Source organism: Acartia tonsa, chromosome 13, assembly GCF_053477335.1.
Source record: "Acartia tonsa isolate MP-2025a chromosome 13, ASM5347733v1, whole genome shotgun sequence".
NCBI lineage: Eukaryota > Metazoa > Arthropoda > Copepoda > Calanoida > Acartiidae > Acartia > Acartia tonsa.
Window position 1 is genome coordinate 15000174 of NC_137272.1, and position 25136 is coordinate 15025309.

The 25136-nt window shown below is 32.0% G+C and overlaps 1 protein-coding gene and 1 pseudogene across 1 annotated transcript; both read left to right on the top strand.

The window, feature by feature from the left end:
- Positions 1-854: 854 nt before the first annotated feature.
- On the top strand, positions 855-24680 carry LOC145304019 (uncharacterized). Its single transcript, XM_080145771.1, has 6 exons — positions 855-993; positions 11616-11762; positions 20546-20626; positions 21453-21608; positions 21789-22555; positions 22981-24680. The coding sequence occupies exons 1-6, from the start codon at positions 989-991 to the stop codon at positions 23100-23102; spliced, it is 1278 nt and encodes a 425-aa protein (XP_080001897.1). The 5' UTR covers positions 855-988; the 3' UTR covers positions 23103-24680.
- LOC145305058 (U1 spliceosomal RNA) lies at positions 11786-11929 on the top strand (annotated as a pseudogene).
- Positions 24681-25136: the final 456 nt, after the last annotated feature.

Consider the following 25136-nt stretch of genomic DNA (forward strand, 5'->3'; position numbering starts at 1 on the left):
CCAGGTCTTTCTTTTTGATGCCAATTGGCTAAGATTGTGTTAGAAACATTGTTAAGGTGTCTAAAGAAAGGTCTTTACATGCCCCATCAAATACTTCAAACATTATGGGGTCTATCTCCAAGATTTAAAGTACTTATGGTGGTTCAAATTGTGAGCGATTGGTTTTTAAAAAGACAAATTTGTAATAAAATATGCACTTTCGGCGTAGGGCAAATTTCTCTGCAAGGGCTAGATCTTAAGCTCTAGGGCTCTGGAAGGGTGAGTAGATTCAAAATTCAATATTGTTTTCTTATTGTCATTGCTTGGGCATGAATTGTATTATTTTTTTATTAGTTTTGGACCAAAACTGTAAGGTCTATATTGAAAGAAGTGAAGCGATTGGTTTTTATTTTAACACCCTTTATCTAGGAGCTTGAAGTATAGTTTATGTTTATTTTTTATGCTTTTTAGTAAAGCTTGACTTACTCTCTTTATATTTTGGATGAAAAGATACTTGGTGCTCTCACTCAAACCTATTTTTGGATCACCAAAACCCACCCCCTTTAAAAGTTTATAACCATTATTAAAGAAAAACATGGGGAAGGCGTTAAATACTTGTATGTCCCCACCCCATGGACCCTGTGCCGACTTTCAATTGGGTCTTTGATTATCAGCAAATAGCGTCGTAAATATTAACACAGCCAAGTCGCTACAAAATAGCTGAAAGTAATTTGCTTGCGGACTTAAAAGATCCCAACTCTGGATTAATGTAGTTGTAATGCATTTAAACATTTATTTCCATATGATATATGAGGAAAACTACTAGATACTTTTTTGAAAGCTTTATATTTACAATTATTATTTGTGTGTAAACAGTCCTGGGGACGAGACTCGAACCGGAGAGCCAAGGATCCAGATAGTTGCAGCTCCCACGCCCACCAGACAACCTGCAGCTGAACCCAATTGTGATAAACATTATCCTAAACATAGTGTGCCTTCCCCAAGAGAGATGAGGTAATTTATTTTTTTTCTAGTGGTAAAGCTATTCTTTGAATAGACTATGTCTGTACGTCTTTCTCTCATTCTTTATCTTTATTTAAAAATGCTGCAACTCTCTTAGAGGCCTCTGTAAGAATTTTATATATGTACATGAAAGGAAAGTAATCAGTATTTATTTTTTTTAAAGAGTTTTCCATGTATGAAGTCTTGTGTATCATTGTATAAATGTTTGTTTTCAAGTATGTAAGATTTACAGATAAAAACATTCGGTGCTTTAACTGCCCAAATGTAACATGAGGTGTTTAAACATTTGACTTTGTCTAATGGGAGCCTGGGAGGGGACACTGGACAGGTACCCAAAGTTTTGATGAACACAGCTAGTAATGTTTAAAAATTTGGATCTACTGCAGTTCACGGTAAAATATTGCTGGTAAGCAATATTTCCAAAAATCTATGAATTTTTAAGGCTGCTAGCTGCCAAACGGCAGAACGTACAGATCATACCCGCACACCATTTTAAGCGGCCTACAAATAATCAGAAATAGCCAAAATCCAATTATGCACAGGGAAAGCTTCACTAAAGAAAAAACGCGTAAAATAGGTTTTTTTCGCGCATTTCTCTACACTGCGAGAAAATTATGCATTATTGATCTATGGATATTCCAGATTATTTGTAGGCCTTCTTATGCCGCTTAAAACAGTGTGCGGGCATGATCTGTACGTTCAGCCGTTTGGCAGCTAGCAGCCTTTAAAATTCATAGATTTTTGGAAATATTGCTTACCAGCAATATTTTACCGTGAACTGCAGTAGATCCAAAAATTTTCCTATTACCGAAAGCATTTAACTGACATACAATCCAAAAAACAAAGTAGGGTTAGTAGTTGTCGGGAAGGTGATAGGTTTAAATCTCGGCTCAACACTTCCACTTGAACAAAACAGATACATATCAAAGTTGGGACTTTCCGACAAAGGTCGAGCAAAGAAATGGTTGGTTGTCTGAAGGGCGTTTAACCGTATATTCATCTACTTTATCATAAAATATTTAGTTTAGGCTAAACGCTATTAATTTAATTTTATTGTAAGAACACTTTACAAGAAGTATATATGTGTGGTAAAATGCCTATAAAAAGTGAGATTACAATGGCAGAAAACTTGCACAAGGGCTGCCATATTGCCAATAAATTCAACTTTATCTCATGTCTACAACTTTCAGGGAAGAAGTGGATATTACATGTTGATTTAAACTTCACACAATAATACTTTTTCGATCGCTGGAAAGTGTCATGTGTGACGTCATTAAAATACGTCTATTGTTACAAAAGGCTAAATCTATCTCCATAAAATTAGAAAATATAGGAGTAATCATCGTCCTATTCCTGATCCCTGGGGGAGGTGTCTACACAACATTTAGAATCAAATCTCTTTAGATTTGGTATCTTGTTCAATTGCAGATTTAGTTGGATATACGGTTGGATTTATTTGTTTTGGGAGTGTTAAGGAACTAACTTTAGATTTGGCATCTTCTTCAATGGCAGATTTAGTTGGATACATGGCTGGATTTATGTGTTTTGGTAGTGTTTAGGAACTAACTTTAGATTTGGTATCTTGTTCAATGGCAAATTTAGTAGGATACATGTGTGGATTTATATGTTTTGGGAGTGCTGAGTAACTAATTTTAAATTTCGTATCTTTCATTCGCAGATTCAGTTGGATACATGGTTGGATTTATTTGTTTTGGTAGTGCTTTGGAACTAACTGTAGATTTGGTGTCTTGTTCAATTGCAGATTTAGCTAGATACAATGGTTGGCTTACAGTGTTTTGGGAATGCTGAGGAACTAACTAAAGGGTGAGCAAAAAAAATGCGTACCTTTTTAAAATTCAAATTGCGCGGCTTGTGTTAATAGTAGAAAAATGTTATGAATATCGTTAGAACCGCTATGAAGTCTATTTTTAGTAAATATAACTACGATTCCTGTGCTACGCATAGTTTAGGAGCTACGTGTTAAAATGTCCCAACTGACTTAAAACTTGACCTGCGAGTAAATTTTGGGACATTTTATCATCTGGCTCCTAAACTATGCGTAGCACAGGAACCGTTCAAATATTTTCAAAGAATACAATTCATAGCGGTTCTAACGGTATGCGAAACATTTTTCTACTATTAACACAAGCCGCGCAATTTGAAATTTAAAAATGTAGGCATCTCTTTTTGCAAAATATCTTCTCTAATTTTTAGTTATATTTTAAAATTTACTCGCAAGTCAAGTTTTTTATCAGTTGGGACATTTTAACACGTAGCTCCCTAACTATACGTAGCAGAGGAATCGTTCTTATATTTCCAAAAAATAGAGTTCATAGCGGTTCTAACGATATGCATGACATTTTTCTACCATTAACACAAGCCGTGCAATTTGAATTTTAAAAAGGTACGCATTTTTTTTTGCTCACCCTTTAACATTAGATTTGGTGTATAGTTCAATAGCAGATTTAGTAGGATACATGGTTGGATTACAATGTTTTGGGAGTACTAAGGAACTAACTGTAGATTTGGTACATTGTTTAATCCTAGATTTAGTAGGATACATGGTTGGCTTACAGTGTTTTGCTGTGTCGGACTGTCGATCATGATAAAAAAGTGAAAAACTTGTCTTGCCGGTTCATGCCAATTCTTAAAGTTTTTTGCTTTACTACTTTTGTGCCAAGTCGGGCTCTGAAATCTACAATATTTTGCAGTAAATTGAAAAGTAGGGGGGTTAATTACTCTATAGGTAATTTCAGAGAAAGCAACAAAACTTGCTTTGCTTCTGGTGAAGGCAGAATTAAATCTGTGATAATTGAAAGAAGATTAATACATCAACTATTGTCCTATCCTCTATGTCCCTGAAGGGTCGTGAATCAAAGAGAGAGGGGACAATGGGCTGTTTATTACACTAGTCCCCAAAGTTTTTTAATAATGTTTTATTATTTGATGGTTTAATTTTTTTGTGGACTTTAACTGAATTTTGATTGGTTGGTTTATTAAGTTGAGCGTTCAAACTTTTTAACCAATAATCTTAATCTACAGAAGTGGTAATTTTGTTTATAATCATTGGGGATTGACATCAATTTATCGGTCATTGTCCTATCCTCCATGTCCCTGAATGGTTGTGAATGGTTATGACACAATCAATGGAATCAATGGAACTGAAATCAATCCAAGAGGCAATAGCAGATTACAGAGAACCAGTAGACCAAGAATGTACTTGATTTTAAAAAGCACAAAAATCCTCTAAACTACTGCTTATAAAGGTTATATTTGATTTTGATTTTTGCTTTGAACATTTTAGTATATATTTTTAAAATTAGGGCGTAACGGTTAGTTTTTTCCTTAATTTCGACCAGAGATAAGGGATGGGAAACGTAAGAAAATATTATTCCAGGCCTATTTTCCAACTAGGCCTAAAAAACTAGTTTCGGGATGACGCAGTAGTTAGATTTGAAAACTATGAACAATGATGAAATAGCTATTATATGAATGCAAAGAAAAAAAGTATAGAAGAGAATTCAGGTAGTTGATTTCACCTATCATAAAATATAATAAAAACTTTTCAAAGAACCAATATGTTAGTGGCTTTAAGTAGAATCCCGTTATTACTTTGCCAACCCCCCCCCCCCCCCCCCATTTAAAAAAAGGTTTTTTTTGAGATGGTTAAATCTGATTTATTTTCAAACTTTTTAAGGGGGGATCTACTTCACCCAAAAATTTGTATATAGAAATAAACACCGCTTTAGCTCCCCAGCTTTAATAAATAAATTAAGTAGAATTGAATAAGTACATGGGTAACATTCTATCAACTAATTGTTCCATACCAAACATATAAATTAAGAATTTTAAAAAAAATTTATTTTACGTTAAATATTAACAGAAAAGTTCAATTAAGTGTGCAATAATTTTTACCAAAATTAATGAAATTTTTTTTTTAACAAAACACAGTACACTTTTATTTACATTTTGAACTAGTTTTGTATTTGTGATCATTTAGATGGGTTATCAATTCCACATGAAATGTAACTTTTAAATTGTCTAAAGACATGAGTTTTTCACATTGTTCTAAAGTATAAAATGTTGAATCCTACTCAGTCTTCAAAAAACGATCTCTCAATTTATGTTTTGCTATATGGACATTTATTAATGTGTAAATTTAATAATAAGTTGATGTGATTGAACGTCATATATATATTGTTGTCATTCTAATAGCAGAAAGTTTCCATTGTTGTCTTTCTAATAGCAGAAATTTATGTTTGGTTGAATTAATTTAGCCAATAATGAACTGGGGGACGCGTTTGTTATTAATTAATTGGTTAATGCTAAAAGCAAGTTTCAGGCTATTGGATATTGGCCTACAGCCAATGAGGAACTAGGGGAAATGAGTTGATTTTATAGGCAAAAAAGAAAAGTTGCCCCATCACTTTTAAAAGGAGGCTGAGACCTAATTTTCAGTCAGGTTTCCCATCCCTTATCCCTGATTTTGACAAGTTAGAATTGTTCTATTAAATTAAAACTTTGTATGAATACTCCTATGTATATTAGTTAAAATGTTTTAGAAAGCGTAGCTACTCAATAATTGTTACCAGAAAGTCTTTGTGTACATTTAATCATATTCATATGAGTTTCATAAACGAGGCATCTCTGTAATAAAATCCTAATAAGAAAGTATGTATTATGCATTTGAGCAGTTTTGCAACAAATTAATGTAAAATTTAGTTTAGACTTACAAATTATTCTTTTACTAACCAAATTCTGACACTCAACAATAGTCATCGTTCATTTGTCCATGCTTCTGATTTTGTAGCTTCGGTTATTTGGATGTTTATAAAACTCGAGAAAAACCCATAAGATATGTGCTGTACTAAATCTGATCATGAAATAGCATATCATTTTGTTTGGTGGTCAATGATACTTAGAAACATATGCAAGCATTTCAGTATCAGTATCAGTGCTGATATTATATCAACATAACATTTAGGCACTTGCACAATTTCATTTTTAATCAAAGCCAAAAGTATCCAATTAACCCAAAAGATCCTTTTTTTAAACTAAAAATGTGATACTCTTTGGGTTAGGTTACTTAAAGGTTAACAAACCTTCGCAGACTTTAATGCCAGAGCCTTCAAAAACGACTGGCTAGGAATGTGTTCTTTTAAGTTTAAAGTTTTTAAGGAGGGGGTTGGGATTTACTTATTGGTTCCATATATTGGGCAGCAAAATGTCTATGTAAATATCTGGCAAATTAGTTCATATAATATTCAGCTTTGACAATGTTTTTGCGTAAAAAAATCACGTGTCTGCGATAATATGCGGAGGTGAAGGCACACCATTATTTCCAGTTAATGATAGCTGTAAATTTTTTATGGGTAATATACTGGACTCAAGTACGGATATTGAGACAGCGTAAAGTGGCACAAAAAAATGACGTCAAACGATGAAATAACCAATGCGAGGCCAGTACAAATTTTACCATTGTTCAATTACAGTGTATACTGGCCTCTCATTGGTCAAGTTTATTTTATGACGAAATTTTTTATGCCACTTTACGCTATCTCACGATATTCTGCGATTTGGAAATCTAAAGTTTTTTACCCACTATGACTTAATGAGGGCAATTTTAATTGTTATAATAATATTGAAATATATATATAAAGATCTACAGACAAATAAAATTGTGAAGAGGAATGTCCCCTTCGCCAGACATCTTAATTCATAATTTACTAGTGTCTGCACCTCTAGATGCCTCTAGGGGCACTTTAGGTGGTGAGATCCCCTTACAGGCTAACGGCGCTAACATTAATTTTGCAAAATTCAATTAGATTAGCGAGTAGAGAATGAACATTTAATATTAAAAATTAGTATTCTTGTAACGCTAGATACATTAAACAAGAATTTGCTAAATTAATTTTACAATCTTATAATAGGAATTATGGATAAGTAATCCAACGAAAACTAATGTTTAAAAACTTAGTATTTTTTCCCAGGGGGAGTATTTTTCTTTCTCTTTAAGGGTGAATTATTAAAAAAATAGTTTAAAGGGGGGGGGGGGTAATTTAATGATAAAACTAAGAAAACAGGAAATGTGGCAGTTTATGCTGTTGTAATAATTTGCTATTTTAAAGATTTTATAATTTATAAAATCTTTTTTTTTATTAATTTACATGTCCTCAAATTCATGAATCTCTTTGTCCACGAAGGCACACATCCCACACAGAACAATTGAAAATTTAATATAATTTTAACAGTAAATTAACTCTATTTAGGATGGGGGGGGGGGGGTAAAAATAAGGCCCCCTCTCGTTATTAACCAATCTCGTGAAGGAAGAGGAAAGCACGTTATTGTAACGTTTTGTTCTTCAATAAAAATGAAGAACTTTAAAAAAAAGATTAATTATTTTATATGGTGGCAATAATCTAAAATATATATGAATAACCAGAAAAATTCCTAGATACCCCTGTTGGAGACCTTTTTCGTCAGCTAGCAAATTGATTCTGCTCTTTTGTAGCGACTTGGCTGTCTTAATATTCTCAACGCTTTTGGTTGATTTTCAATGACCGAATTGAAAGTCTCGGGAAGAGGTACATACAATCTGTTGGCCTTAAGAGCCATACAAATTTTAGTAAGATCCAAATTTATTTTTTAAGTTGCATAAAAAACTAATAAATACCAGAGTTTTTTTACACTAGTCCCAAAAGTTTTTAAATAACCTTTCTTATTCGTTGGCTTTGAAACTTTGGGGACTTCAATAAATTTCGATTGGTTGGTTTATTAAGTTGAGTATTCAAACGTTCCAACCACTAATTTTACGCTACAGAAGGGGTAATTTTGTGTATCAACATTTGGGAAGTTCACCAATTAACTGGCTATTGTCTCATCCCTTTATATCCCTGAATAAATGCAAGGGTTTTGTAGAAGTCCCATTCCCAACAAGTAAGGGTTAAATAAAATACAATATAACTTTAAATCAGGAAGATAGATATAGGAAAATAGCTGAGAAATTTACTACTTATAATTTCTAGTTACTAAAGGCTGAATATAACACTAAAGAATTTTGAAGAATATTGTACTTCCATTGTTCTATCCATGTATCTCTGCCTCAAGAGAGAACAATTACACAACCAAGATCCGTTTGAGATGACATTTTACAAGAGATTTAATTTCGTTGTGACATCACAATAGATATATTGCCCTAGATTAACAATCAGTCACAATATTACATTTCACTTTTATACTAGACAAAGTTTGTTATCGAATTTACTACATGTAATCTCATCAATTTCGATTTTGCATTTAAGCAAAAATATGAAAAATCCCACTGCCCAAGAAAAAAGCTTTAAAACACCACAGGTCCAGTAGGTATGTATATTCCCTGAAGAGTAGAGCCCAATCGGTACAGCGGTTAAAGATGATTTAAAGAACGAATGGACAGACATCATTCTACTTTGTTTTACAGATTAACATTTTGGATGATGGATGAATTCAACGCACATCTTTAATTTCTTTGTTTAAAAGTTTATATCTACATAAAAGGATAATTTTAAAACACAGAATTTTAAAATTTCTATAAGGCAATGTCCAAATTATGAAGATGACGTCATAAGATAGAATAGCCAATGAGAGGCCAGTATACACTGTAATTGACCAATGGTAAAAATTATGCTGGCCTCTCATTGGTTATTCTATCCTATGACGTCATAATCTGTGGAGGGACTTTTATCATCTTCTCAAATAATAGAACTATAATTAATTTTGCTATTAGTTATATTCATTTTTAAGAGAAATTAAGGGACAAGACAATGAATTATGAATTGGAGTGCACCTATAATGATGCTAAACAAAACTACCCCTTCTATAGATTAGAATTATGAGATGAATAGTTTAAACAACAATAATAATAATAATATGTATTTCAGTTTAGGAAGGGTACAAAAAATGCATATATTTAGATATAGCCCACTGGCTATTGTTGATAAGGTCAAAAACTCGCCGTAGCTTATTGTTGACCTTTCCAACATTGCAATTTAATTTAAATAATTTACTAGGGCAATTTGGACATTGATGATAAAGTAATTTATTAAATAGTTTAATTTCATATCCTAATATGATTCAAGTAAATGCACTGCTAGTTGGATCTAACCAATCAAAACTAATAGTCCTATATGTTCTCAAAGCCAATGAATGAATGAATGTCCCCTCCCTCCCTGGATTTTGAATGAATGATGGCTAGAAAAAACTTGATGTAATGGTGCGAATTCAATTCCGCATATTTGAACATCTACGTTGTGTACTATTTTGTGTAGTTATTCTATTATTATAAAGAAATAAGGTTTATTTGTCTGAAGCTTAAGATTTCATTTGTACTGAACTGATTAAGCTCTCAACTTAAGAGAAAGGTTTTAGGCTATTTTATTATTCTATTTAAGGCTTGCGATGGTTTTATGCTATTTTTCATTCCATAGATTCCCCTTAGAATCAAAAGTAAAGTCTCTATATGCTAGGGATGCAGCCGCTACTTACATCAACATCGAGCTGAAGTCCTAATGTCATTAGAATATAGTTATGTATATAAATATAATATATCTGCCAAACAACTTTTGCTTGAAACTATATTACTATAAATTATACTAGCGGCTTCGCCTCTAGCCTCTAGGGGCTTTGCCCCAATAAGTTTTATCAAACTAATTTTTTTGGGGAGGGCTGGGTAGTCGACACCACTATTTTAATTTTAGTTTTAAAAAGAAAAGAAAAAATTTTGGGGGGGGGGGGTATTTTTCATTTTTTGGGGGGGTTAGGGGTGTCCTACCCCCCAAGAAAATAGTTATAATCCTTCCCAGGACCTATGAGAAGCTACCCTGTAAAGGAGAACCCTATCGGTTCAGCGGTTAGCCAGATCCTTTGCTACAAACAAACAGACAGACAAACAAACAAACAGACATCGTTTTACTTTGTATTATGATAATTGCATGTCGATAATATGTCAACTATGGCCATATTTTAATAAATCTCATAGTCAACCTAAACGAATGGAAGCATATTTATGGAATAAAGATTTTATTTCAAAAAAGATCAATATACCGGATACCAAGAAAGAATTTTTTTAAAATAAAATCATAAAAAACACAAAATATAAAAAGCAATACATAGGAAATTTACTTTAGAAAAATAAGACCTTTATCTTTCATAGCTACTGAGAAAATGTAATTTATTAGTTATTGTGTGGAAATGAACTCACACTACTGGTGATGTGAATGTCAATAACTAATTATAGCTGTTGCATTTATCATAATCCTCAACAGGATACTCATCTTTGCATCTAGAAATCAAGTACACTTTTTAAAAGCTAAGATTTTCTCTGATTAGGAACGGTCCATCCTTCGTCCGTCTGGAACGGATAGCTCTGTAAGTGTAACAGCTCTTTTCGTTAATTTAATCCCGTTAGAATTGTCCTATCGTTTTCAAACTTTGCATGGTGATCCCTGTAGTAAGGGGTACGATTTAGAAAGTGTAGCAACTCTATAATCTTTACCAGAATGTCCATTTTAAACATGATAATTTTTAACTTTTTTAGCAACCAATTTTGATGTTATATTATTATTCGATCATCTTATTTTTTTAGATACTTATTCCTAGGACGACAAGTACCATGTTATAAGCAAGGCATCCTTAAACATTATCCTGTATTTAAGCAGTTTTTCAACAATTTTTTACATATTTATATTCTTATTATTCAGTTCTGACACTCTACAAGTGTTAATTTTCGCTTTTATAGATGTTGTCATCCATTTTCCTTTTAATTAAGTTGAGAAAGATTTCTAAGTGAATGATTTTTACTCATATTATTTAATTAGTTACTTAGGTAGAAAATTAAGAATGGTATTTTTTTGTTAATTTTATCCCTAAAAATTTTGTATCTTAAAAAAAATTACTATAAACACTTTAGAGTCAAAAATCTTTTTATAAAATTCAGTCTTTTAGTATAACATAAACAAACACAAGAAGTGTTGACAGTAGAATGTCCTTTTAATACATACTGCAGGTTTTAGGAATAACACTCAAGGCTAAGGATTACCACAGTTCATCAGACTATTACACTAGTCCCCAAAGTCTTAAGATAATGTTTTCTTATTCGTTGGCTTAATAAACTTGGGAACTATTTTAAAAATTTTTATTGGTTGGTTCATTAAGGTTTAATCTAAATATTTAAAAATTAAGTTTATTGTTAAAAGATTTATTGAAAATAAATATTTCAGGTCACTTCTAATTTTCTTAACAGTTAGCTATTTTTATCACTTATGTTTTATGGGCGAATTAGAGATAGGCTAAAGACATTTGGTGGGTCACTCTTTTAGCAACCAACATTATGCATCAAAAAAAAAACAGCCAAAACAAGTATATCAATAATTACTACATGCACTTTAGAGTTACAAGAGCATAATAGAATATTAACTAAAGTATTTAGTGAATTACACACTCCTAAAGTTTAAACCCCACTCAATTTTGGTTGGTTTAAGGTGGTTATCAAAATAGCCATACTGTTCCTACACTTTGTGCTTTTGATCCAATTTGTGATTATGATCTATATAACTATGTTTATTTAAATTTTCAGGAAAAATCTGGCAGAATCTGGAAGACGGCTGCAAAAGGCTTCGAGCTGTACCAGTACTCCCAGAAAATCTTCAAGCAACAGCAGCACACCTAAACACTGGGTTCAGTTCAGTGATGAAGATGATGATCAAGACACTGTCACATCAAGGTTAGTTAACTATATCATTCATCATACTTACCTGGCGTGGAGGTTAACCTTGATCAAGAGGCTGTGCCATTGCACACAGGTATAGCTGACCCCTACAATTACCCCAAACATGGGTAACTCAAATTCACAATTTTTATAGTGGGGGACTGCATTCGCGCTATCCCCAAATAAATACCCTAGGACTTGTGCAATGAATATATAGTAGTTGTTGAAAAGACGTCTGCAAATGAATTATAGGGTTGCTGTGTCATAAACAACGAAAATAAAATGATCTAGACACTGTCACATCAAGGTTAGCTATCTATATCATTGAGTTGAGTTATAAAGATAATGATCTAGACACTTTCACATCAAGGTTAGCTATATATCTATATCATTCAGTTTAGTTATGTATAATGATCAAGACACTTTCACATCAAGGTTAGCTATCTATATCATTCAGTTTAGTTATGTAGATAATGATCTAGACACTGTCTCATTAAGGTTAGCTATATATCTATATCATTCAGTTTAGTTATGTAGATAATGATCTAGACACTGTCTCATTAAGGTTAGCTATCTATATCATTCAGTTTAATTATGTAGATAATGATCTAGACACTGTCACATTAAGGTTAGCTATCTTTATTATTTAGTTTAGTGTTCATAATGAAGTCTAGACTGATGTCCATCTGCCTGAATGAAGCATGAGATATTCTTTCTTGTATAAATAGTTTTTGTAAATATGTGGTTTTAATCTAGTTTCTTAGGAAGTTGTGTTAGGTACTTTTGTACTTATGTTTAAGGGATTTCTCCATTTTTAAGCTCAGCAAAGCAGCTAATATAAAAAAAAGAGGACTATTATAAGATAATGTAATATAGGAAAGATTCAGCAAAACATATTGGAGTTAATAATATCATGAAGTAAATAAATTATTTTATGTAAGGTACCTAAATTTGAAAAATAATATTACAACATAAAATTTACAACAACAAAAAGTAATCTGCAGGAAACCTACATGCATCTACTACACATGATAACACATGAAAAAAACCTGTAAAGTTTTATACAAATAACAAGCACAAATGTGTCCAAAAAAGAATTTAGAAGGCCAGTTATGACAAAAGGGAGCATAGAAAAAGAATAAATTAGAGGAGGATAAAATAAAGGGAGTTGGTATTCATATTTTGCAAAGAAAAAATCTAAGTGAGTAAAGTAAAAAAAAGGGAAGATGTGAATAGAAAAAAAAGGAAGGGGATTAAAAAAAGAGAAAAGGTAAAATGATATTAGGCAGATCAACATAGGTGACATATAGAGCAGAGTTGCTTCTAAAAACTTTTGTTGCATCATGGAGTTAGTTGAGTATGATAAAAGTTATAACAAAGTTGCATTTTACAAAATATCTGATTTTCATGTTGTATGTAACCATGAAAATAAAAAAATTCACTAGCCAATGAATTATGCTACATTAACAGAAAATACCATACAATGCAAAATTGATCTTAATTACCTTTCTCAGAACTGCAAGTTCAAAATTTAAAAAATAGTTATTAAATAGAATTATATTTATACATCTATACAGTTAGGTTGAATGGGAGGGGTGGGGCAAAACTGCCAATGTTGTGTGAAAACTTGTGACTGCCCAACTAACTAAATTGTTGTGCATAAATGGTTGAGGATAGTTTTGGCAAATGAAACCACTCCTATGTGGACAGGGATTCAGGAATTATTTGTGATCTCATGTTTCTAACATTTTATACCTCTAACATCTACAAAAAAAATCATGACATAAGAACTATTAATATATCAGTATTCATGATGATTTTGATTAAATATTCTGTTCAATTTGTCTACTATTTTAATTAGGGAGTAAAAATATATGTCGTCATTGTTATAGCTTCCCCATACATCAAAATTTAGCTTTGCTAATCAAAGCTGCATTAGCCTATTCCCCCCAATCCAAAACTAGCTATGAGTTCTAGAAGAATTTTAATGTCTTTTTTTTGACTGTTTATAAAAAATGAGTATATAAATACCTTTGCCTATAATAAAGACCTAATACATTGTCAAGTAAATGTATAATTTTTTGAAAAAGAAAAAAGGTATTTGAATGACAGCCACAACTTTTCCCCAAATTCCAGTATTCATTTTTTGAAACTAATTAATATCTGGTGGATTAGAACAGGTTCTTGAAGCCATACTGAAAAATTATGTATAGCATCATATTATATCAGTTGTTACGAAAATATACAATCATAAGATTAAAATCCATTGTTTACCCATGCCTTCATCTTATCAAGCTGTTTTATCTGCAGAAAGCTGCTTATAATACTTTGTGTATTCCACTTATAGTATCCTTGCATCCTGAATGTGGTACACTAGTGTGTGTGTGTGAGTGTGGTCTCATCAAAGTTTGAAACTATTGTTAATTAATTATACAGCTTTGCAGTATTACTACATCCAGTACAATAGAGCTATAATCAATTAATTTAAGAACAAGGATTATTATATCAATAATTAGAAAAGAAAATGACAGTAAAGTTTTCAAATATCAAAAAATATATGTTAAAACAGATCAAAAAATCATTAATTCTAACCAAAACAAGATTGTCATTAGGTTGAAATTTAACAACAGTGTAGAACTGAATTTAGATAATCATGACATGCATTGAAGCAAACATAATTAGCACTAAAGACAATGAATTCAATGATTATTAAATGAGAAATATATCACATAAGAGAGAGATTGGGAGACATAAACAAAGAAAGGGATAAGAACATTTATAGAGAAGCAATGTATATATTAATTTAACAAGTTAGTGATTTTTTATAAAGGAAGAAGTATGTAGAAATAACATAATGTTGTTATTTCAATGTCAAATATGTATGATATTTTATACATTTCATAAGATGAAATATGAGTAAATTTATTTTAAAATTTAAAATATTATCTTTTATTACAGAATAAACTCTTGGAATTTTCATTTTTCTTTAGTTCAATTTAAATTGTAAATTCCATGGTATCTAAAGAAATAAGACAATATACAGTAGGGTGAGTCGATTTTGGACATTTTATTTCTGAGACCAAAGCGGGGATCTGCAAATGATTTTTATGAGTAAAATACACCTCTGGGCGATTTAAAATTTATCCTAAGTCTTAAAACCGCTGACAACCAGACATTCAATTGTATAGCTATTTGTAAATGGGTGTTAAAAATGTATTGAATCAGAACTATTGCTTCATGGTGCTCCCAGGAAAAGCATTGAGGAGTAGAATCAGGAACTTTTGACCGTTTCAAAAAATCTCGTTCCTAGCCTGAGAAAATCTCAAAAAACTCTACAAATTGGACAATTCTTAATAAACCTTAAAAAATGGTGATTTTTAGTCATTTCTAAGGCTAGAAACGAGATATTTTGAAAAGGACAAAAGTTCCGGATTTTAATCCTCAAGACCTTTCCTAGGAGCACCATAAAGCCATAGTTCTGATTAAATATTTTTACTCTCTTTTACAAATAGCTATACAATTGTATATCTGGTCGTTAGTAAACGGTTGGTAAAAAAAGGGTAAGGGAGCAAAATATTGCTTTGACTGACTTATATTCGGAAATTTATTATCTAAGTAGGGATATGTACAAAAATATTTAGCCCTCTAGCACTTATAGGAACTGAGATAATAAGGGAGAGAACTTGAATGTCGTCTTTGCATATTTTTTTATTAATGAAATACATTTTTAAGTGGTCGCATTCTAAAAATTAATTTTTTTAAATTCTTTTTCGGTCAGAAATTTTATTTAAGTTAGTTTTGTCTATTGCACACCCCCTCTTTGTCTAATTCTGATATGAACCCGCCCTAATAAAAAAGTAGATTTATTCGCCTATTGATGATAAACTAGTTTTAAACTTTGGTTACCTTTAGAATTTATTGTCTAATGTATCTTTTTCCCTGGCAACTAACATATTTTTAAATAATTTTTTTTCAAAGTATCTTATTTTTTAATGTTTTTTCATAATCAAACCCTACACCTCATGAAAACTTCTCATTAACATTATTTCTTTCTAAAGAGTAACATTAGCAAAGCTGCTGAAAAGCATTTTTTTGTTAAAAGTGATAATGTGATGCTCTTCTGGATTAACTTTGCATAAAAATGTTTAAATTTACTCTTGCAGAAAGATTTTCCTTTTGTGGCACAAAATTCTATTTTCCTAGAATGGAAAATGGTTTACTGCATTCCCTCTTCTCATAGAGAAAATATCTAAAGAGCTGAATTAAAATAATTAAGAGACAATCATTGCAATTTTAGATTTAAAAGTCTTTTATGGTATTTTGATTTGGAGGATATATTGTTTTAGAAAAACTATTAGCATCCCTGGCATGTAAATATTTACAATGAGATAAATCATAGAAAATAACAAACATTTAAATAGAAATATATAGGTTACCAACAGACTGACCGACCAAGTTGTTGCATATCGTATATTGAAAGGTATTCCTATAAAACTTCTTTAAAAGCAGCGGAGAAAATAAATTTCATCCAGAGTAGACTGACAAAGAGAATTAGAGAGTATATAGAGTGGGTACAAAAAGGAGAAGGACAATAAACCTCTTATATTTGTTCTCTATGTCTCTTTCAAGCAATGTAATTTTACAAAATTCAGTCCATAAAATTTGCACAAAATTTTTGTCAGCGCAAACTACAATTGCAGTTTTTATGAGCTTAGATTTTTACTGCAATTATTCCCAGCAAAATGGAAGGCGTTGGGTTGTATTGGTTTATGTTGATCCTATGTATAACATAAAATTATGATGATCTGTATCTTTACCTGTGATTGATTCTAAAGATGACTTTATTTTCAACATTATTTTCTTGGTTTTATTTATTGTTTATATAATAGATGCACTAAATTCAAATTTGCTATTGATAATATAAATCAGAAATTTTAAAAATAATTGCATCTTGTCACTTTTTATACCATTATGCAGCTGCGCTGCCAGCTTAAAAATAGGCGGTTGCTAATCCATGGAAAAATACTTTTATTCTATGTGCAGTTAGGTGGAAATATATTGTAATACATGAATATGAATATTTTCATTTTTTGCTCTGGAATAGGTAATGGTATAATATAAATATAATTATACCTGCTATTGTACTTGAATACCACATCAGTTTACATATCTTGTGAGTTAGGATTGACTAAATAATTTTGATTAAGTTCAATAAAGAGAGAGAAAGAAAGAGAAATAAAAGAGAGAAAAATAAAGAGAAAAAATTATAACAAAAAAGAAAAAGAGGGAAAAAAACATTTTGGAGTCACTTACCTGATTTTGAGACACTTTGTAAAGTTAAGGAGGAATTCCTTGGGAAATAAATGCATCATAAAAAAACTTGGTGTCCAAACTGTTTCCAAAATTATTTTTTTCCATCTTTTTCTTTCTTGTCTATCATTCATTTATTTTAACTCAAAGAAATACTTATCAGAGTCCTTTTTTCTTCCCCTGGTTTTGCTAAAGGGAAGAATAAAAAGCTGCATATTCAGTAGTTGGTCAGGGATACAAGGGAATCACAATAATAAAGAAACAGGATGTTTGTCTGTTTGTACCAAAGGACCTCGCTAACCGTTGAACTGATATGGTTCTTCTTAACAGGGTAGCTTCAAATAGGTCCCGGGAAAGTTTATAACTATTTCTGGGGAGGTTACTACCAACCTCCCAAGAGAAATCGCCCCTTAAAAAAAAATAATTTATTTTCTCTTTTTTTTAATCTAAATTTTAAAAATTAGAGGCCTCTAGGGGTGTAGCCGCTAGTTCAATTAAAATAATTCATCCCCCTTCTTTTTATGTGTATAATTCTTTCTTTTTAGTTTTTAGTTTGTATCATTTAGGTGTAGGTAAATTGTAAATTAGAAATTGATCTCGCCATAGGCGTCCAAGGGGGGGGGTAATGGGCCATTTGGCACCCCCAAACGATTTTGGGGGTGCCGTAGGCACTCCCAAAATTTTGTGAACAATACCCCCCCCAAAAAAAAATTACCCCTACCTTGGGGGTGCCGTAGGCACCCCCAACGATTTTGGGGGGGGTATTTACCCCCCCAAACCATTTTGGGGGGGGTAATTACCCCCCCCAAAATAAATGTTCTTTAAAAAAAAATTTTGGGGGGGGGTATTTACCCCCCCCAAATTGAATGTTCTTTAAAAAAAAAATTTACTGTCCAACCAGTTAAAACAGTTCTTAACCATGATAACAAAAAATTTAATAGTTTGATCATGTTTTATTTGCTTGGGCCTTTATAAGGGCTAAAACCATCCCGGGGATCTATGATGTAATTGTAAAGCACTGAAGATTCCATAAAATAGATACCTAACTAAATTAAATATTTCATTAAATAATGAAAAAGAATTTCTATAGGCGATTTCTTTTGGGAGGATGTCAGGGTGTCTCAAAACTAGTTATAAAACTTACCAGGACCTATAAGACGCTTCACTTTAAAGTAAAATCATATTGGTTCATTGGTTAGTGAGTTAATTATTGTATTTTTATGTTCTAAAGAATGAGATACTACTATATATTTGAATAGTAGTGGCGCCCTTAGCATCTAAGAACTCGTGTTTTCTAAAGGGTAAAAAGGGAGGAGAAAAATAGCCTAAAACCACTCAAAGGATTGACCTATAATAGTGTGGAACCATCATGGGATCTATGTGAAGCTTTCCTAAAAAGGGGAACTCAGTATTAAAAGTAATGAAATCTGAAGCTATAGTCAAATAAACCTTACTTACTACTTTATGTTATAAGATAGTACTTATTATTAACTTAATAGATTAGGTAGGTGCTTTTTTTACATAATTAAATTACCCCCCCCAAAAATTTTACCCCCGGGGTAAATTAGTTTGGGGGGGTAATTACCCCCCCCAACAGATTTGGGGGGAGTATTTACCCCCCCCAACAGACTTTAGGGGGGGTAATTACCCCCCCCAATCAAATTTTACCCCCGGGGTAAAAATTTTGGGGGGGGTAAAAAAAAATTTCGGCGCGCTTCGCGCGCCATTTTACCCCCCCCCAAACACGAATTACCCCCCCCCCTAAAATTTTTTACCCCCCCCAAAAAAAAAAGCTTGGACGCCCCTGGATCTCGCTTTCCCTGGTAAATTCATAAAAGAAATTTATTTCTAGTTTTTCCACCTTCCAAATCTTATCTTTTCATTTACGTCTACATGAATTGCACTTTCAATAGAAAAGAATTTAATTTTTCTCTTAACAATAGATTAATATTTTTTTTTTGATAATGTCATGAAAATCAAGAAAAAGACAAATATTACTTTTTTGTATTTCTTTATAACAAGTAAATCCATTAAATTGTAGGTTCAAGCTCAAGATTTATAATTCTTCAACAGTACAGCCAATTAACATCACATTAATATGACGTCAGTCTTGTAGAATAATCCAGCCAAATGTTCTAATATTTGTTTCCTTTTTTATGAGGCACTTTTACCGACCCCTTCAATAATTTCAGCTTACTGCTTAAAGAAAGAGCACCTGTTTAGTTATTCCAAAAATTCCTCTTGATGCAACTTGAATGCCAGCTTGTTCTAATAGCTGATAAGCTTTCCAAGAAAATTTATTTGATGGATTAAGAAAGCAATTTAAATGAACAACAAGTTGACACACAACTCTTTGATTCTAAATTAAAGGGTGTGCAAAAAAAATGCGGACATTTTAAAACTTGAAATTGCGCGGCTTGTGTTAATAGTAGAAAAATGTAACGCATACCGTTAGAATTGTTAAGAAGTCTATTTTTTGGAAATATAAGAACGATTCCTCTGCTACATATAGTTACAGAGCTACGTGTTAAAATGTCCTAACTGATGTAAAACTTGACTTGCGAGTAAATTTTAAAATATAACTAAAAATTAGAGAAGATATTTTGCAAAAACAGATGCCTATATTTTTTAATTTCAAATTGCGCGGCTTGTGTGAATAGTAAAAAAATGTTACGCATACCGTTAGAACCGCTATGAACTGTATTTTTTGGAAATAGAAGAACGGTTCCTGTGCTACAAATAATCTAGGAGCCAGATGGTAAAATGTCCCAAAATTTACTCGCAAGACAAGTTTTAAGTCAGTTAGGACATTTTAACACGTAGCTCCTAAACTATGCGTAGCACAGGAATCGATCTTATATTTTCAAAAAATAGACTTCTTAGCGGTTCTAACGGTATGCATAACATTTTTCTACTGTTAACACAAGCCGCGCAATTTTAATTTTAAAAATGTCCGCATTTTTTTGCACACCCTTTGACTATACTGAATTCTTATCTATTAATTCACTGAAGCCACATTAAATGCTGGTGAGGCATCTCAGCAAGCAACTAATTTCTGTACATTCTAAACGTAGCTAAAACAACCAAGCTAATATTGCTTGATTCACTTCAACAAGAGACAAAATGAATTGAAAATGATTGCTCAAATTAAAAATTTTACTTCATGTTTTAGAATATTGTATTTTTTTAAAAATAACGAAGCCCAATCTGTCCCACTATGAGGAAGACGATTCCTATATGACGTCATATAAAGGGAAAAGAAAAAGGGAAGGGGGGGAAGAAAATCTCTTCAAAAGAGATGGGAGAAAAGGGAATCGTCTTCCTCACAGTGGGACAGATTGGGCTTCGTCTTAAAAATAGGTTGAAAACATACTAACTTTAAATATACATTCTGCAGCAATCAATCAGCCCCTGGTTTTAACAGTCTTTAACTTTTGTGGCTGCTAAGTCCAACATATCATTGTTTTGAAATATTATTTCATTTTTAGAATTGAATCAAGAAGAACCTCAAGCTCACTAACAACTCCTTCCTTATCAATCAACTCTAAAGCATTTACATCACCTCAAAGGTAACAGTTCAAGCATTCATAATAAAGTAATAAGTGTCTATTTGTACGGAAAGGAGCTCGCTAATCGCTGAACTGATATGGTTCTCCTATACAGGGTATCTTCTCATAGGTCCTGAAAAGGTTAAGAACTATTTTGGGGAAGGGTAACACCACCCTCCCAAGCTAAAATTCCAAAAATACCCAAAAATTGAAATAATCTCCGCAGGTCAGCGCCAGTGTTGGAAATAACCTGAATAGACATAAATAAGAAACAACTTATCTTATTATGGAGAAATTATTTCTCAAATTAGATATTTTCAAAGAAAACATTTGAAGTGTCACTAGAGGCCTCTTGTGTCATAGCCGTTAGTCAACACCAACACCAATTATGTTTAATCTATAAGTTACCTAATATTTTAAGCTAACAACACTTTAACAGATACGTCTTTTTGTTTAGATTACCATTTGAGTTTTAGGCATTTAAGGTTTGTGAATTTTCAATATAAATGAAACATAAAATATTTAGTTGAAATTGTTAAACTAAATTTGTAAAATTTTAATTAAAATCAATTGTATTTTAAAGTTACTGATATGTTACACTTTCAAAGACAAATATTTTGTAAATTTTGAGAGGATATAATTTCAATCCTATAGATTAATTTGTAAATCTCATCCATCAAATGTATTACATATATTTGAGATTGATATATGTAATACAAAAACAAAATGCACTTTCTTCTAAATTCAACTTACACAGTATTTATCCTGAAGAATTGAAAAGTTAAGCATGTTTCAATTCAGTTTACGTTTAATGGATTTCAAAACTTTATATAATTCAATTATCTAGGAACAGCTCACCGTGGAACTTTGAGTCAACCTTTGCCTTTACATCGCCTTCTTCTATGCCTATGAAATTAAGTACCCCAAGCAATAATTGTGTATCGATACTTACAACTCCTGGTAGTCTATCCAAGTTGTCAAATTCCCCCACAACACCAACAAATCAGGAATGTTCATTAATTACAATGTTCTATGTTGTAAAAATAAGATCATGATTTTGTTTTCTGTTATTATGAATGTTTGTATAATGTATATTCAACAACTTTCTTTTCAACCAACCAATTTAACTATTTCATTCATATTAGTTTTTTACACTAAAAATGTATCTTTATTGAACATTTCTTCAGGCTGTGATATCACCATTTGCATTTACATCTCCTAACAGACAAATGTTATCATCTAGTACTCCTAATACACCAAATAGACAAATGATAAAATCATATAATGCGTCTAGCAGACAAACGCTAAAGTCTTCTAGCAGACAGGCAGTGAGATCACTAAACACTCCTACCACACTAAGCAGACAAGCAGTGACGTCACTTCACACTCCAACCACACCAAGCAGACAAGCAGTGACGTCACTACACACTCCATCCACACCAAGCAGACAAGCAGTGACGTCACTTAACACTCCTACCATACCAACCAGACAAGCAGTGACGTCACTACACACTCCTACCACACCAAGCAGACAAGCAGTGACGTCACTACACACTCCTACCACACCAAACAGACAAGCAGTGACATCACTTCACACTATTACCACACCGAGCAGACAAGCAGTGACATCACCAAGTCAACAAGTTATAATAACATCGACTAAATTAAATCCAACCCCATGGCCTCCAATATGGCAGGAATTACCTACTTCTCCCTGGAACTCCACGACCATTTCAAATGAGTTCAAACCAGCAATATCAACAGACAATAAAGACTTTTTCATGGCTCAATCGAGTTATGCTGAAGTTAGGAGTTCATCATCTGAGAATAATACAACAAAGAGTGATGTGCTATCATCAGTGAAGTATCCAAGTGTTGTTTCACCAGTGAGAGGATCTGAACTGAACCATAAAGTACTGTACTCCCCTACACCAGATTTGAAAAAGCGAGGTATGTAATTTTATCTCCAAGACAAAGTAGTAAGGCTTTTTGGCTGAAGCCAAAGATCACGGAGGTCTAATTGTTCTTTTTAGGCACAATGTTAGATATCTTTTAATGATGTTGTTTACCATGCCCTAGATGCTAGGGTGAAGCAACTAGTAGAATTACATTTCAGTCCATATGTCTGTCCTTCTGGAATATTCCCTATTCTAATAAGCATCCAGTATATAATTTACTTGTTCTGTAGTTCTTTCGGTCATGCTCATAAATACAATACATTTTTTATACCAAAAGGATTATGATTTTATCTTTTATTTTTTATGTCTGTGAATATCTGCTTTATCACTCTCTTTTGCATTTACAATTATATGTGCTTGCTTTGCTATTTATGGATGTTGTCTTCCTTGCTTCACTACAAGATGTTAACTTTTCAGGTTTGAATGCCCTGAGTGGAAGTTGTCCAAGCACGCCAATACTACAAAGATTTCAGGCCAACAAGCATTCCCACCCTTACCAACAATTTTCAACTCCCAAACATGGAGCCAACTACAAATAATTGTGCCATAACTTTCAGGGACCTAAGGGATAAGGCAATGGATGATAAATTAATTTACATCCCCCATGATAATAAACATAATTTCCCTTTTTGTATATTTAATTTTTGGCTCTGCTAATTTCAACCAACCAATCAAGATTTGAAGCCAACATATAAGAGAACGTGTCTATTAAACTAAAAAAATTAAAATTATTTATAGTCCAATGTCCACTCCTTCCCTGCTATACTTTACTATATATTAACAAGGACAATTATGCTCATAAGTTAATCGAAAAACAATTTTTTTTCTCATTGCTCATAACTTTTTAGAGTAGCCATAAAGCATTGTTTGTCAGAATGTAGGTACCTTATCCTGGGGCAATTGGCAAAAAAAACAATAAAAAAACACTCAGTGGGTCTGTATACTTTTTTTAAATTGCATTATAAGATCGTTCCATCTATTCAAATTTAAATTAATCTTTATAATTAATAATTTTGTAATTTGTTTCCTGTATTTAGGTTTCGTATTAATAAGGGGAGTTTGGGATATAATGATAGTGAAAGCCAATGCCCCCGTCCTCCACCTAAAAATTCTTTATTGGCCCCTGTTTACAAAACTTCCTGAACTTTATATAGTAACTGATAATTATGAAAAGAAATTAAAATTACTAAAAATTTTGTAAAGCTTTTTAACCACTAACTGGTGCTTTTAGAGATCTCTAACCATTAAAATTATTACTTTTAAAGACTACTTAAGGGATAGTTTCATGAAGTGGAGCGAAAGAAATCGAACTTAGAATAAAATATTTATGGGAGTCATTGTTTCTGGGGGCGATTTATTTTGGGAGGGTGGTGGTACCTTCCCCCCAAAAAATGTAAAACTTCCCGGATGTAAGAGAATATACATTGTTAAGAAGAACCATATAGGTTCAACAATTAGCGAGATCCCTGTTAATTCATAAAACTATCCCTATAAGTATTTATTTCAAGTTGGTGTGCATTTACTTCCGCATATGCATTAACCATCAGAAAAGCAAAAAAAAAATGAGGCTTCAGAAACCAAATCCTCCCCTATAATGTATATAATCCCTTTAGGTTAATTAGGTAGCAAGGACGTCCAAGCTTTTATTTTGGGGGGTCGGGTTGTAATAGGAAGGGTAATTTACATTTCGGGGGTGGGTGTTAAAATTTTTGACCAGGGGGTAAAATTTTCCTTCAATAAACCATAAATTGTCAATAACAATTTAGGGTATTGTATATGTATCTGTACCTCAAAATTTTATTAGTATATAATTAAACAACCTCTTTCGTTTATTTCCTATTTGAATATTTCATGCGGAAATAAATACACACCAATTAAAATATAGAGAATTTTGCTATAGATCATTTAATAAAATGACAATCAAATTGATAAAAAAAAATTCTTAGCTAAAAAATTGTCATATTAAATAGTTAAAGTTTAATAACAATTATTATACAATTATTAAATTTTAAAATTTATGCTTAAAATTCACCAATTCGCCTTTTAAGTTATAATTATATTAATGTGTTATATGTAATATAAATTCACCTTTAAAGCAATAAATATATTTAATTAAATTATAGTTTTTTTTTATAAAAGGTTGTCATAATTCTAAAAAATAATCGGTTGTCTGTCCGTAGGGAAATTGATGGAAAATATTTGTAAAGCTTTTCTTTGATCAAATAGCATATATTCTTTAATACTCGATTGGTCCTCCAGTCCTTCCGGTTCTCCAGTAACTTCTTTGTAGTTAGTTTTTTTTCTAAATTCTGCTTAAACAACGCCATTTCAAAGATGTTAAATGTATCTATCGTAATATTTTAAATAAATTAGCTGTTTTCAGCTGCTCTAGAATCAGGGTCTTTCAAGAGAAATGGATCTTTAAAAACTTTCATTTTGTACAGAATAAAAAATAATCATGTAAGATGCATTTTATATTTGGAAATATCTAACAATGCCTATTTCATTACATACTTGCAATTGCACTCTACGTGACTAGGAACTGATTCATCCAATTTGTATTCAAATCTATC

Coding starts and splice junctions, on each gene's coding strand:
- LOC145304019 (XM_080145771.1), top strand. Junction 21,609..21,788: donor TCCCCCACAACACCAACAAA/TCAGGAATGTTC, acceptor TTGAACATTTCT/TCAGGCTGTGATATCACCAT. Junction 22,556..22,980: donor ACCAGATTTGAAAAAGCGAG/GTATGTAATTTT, acceptor TTAACTTTTCAG/GTTTGAATGCCCTGAGTGGA.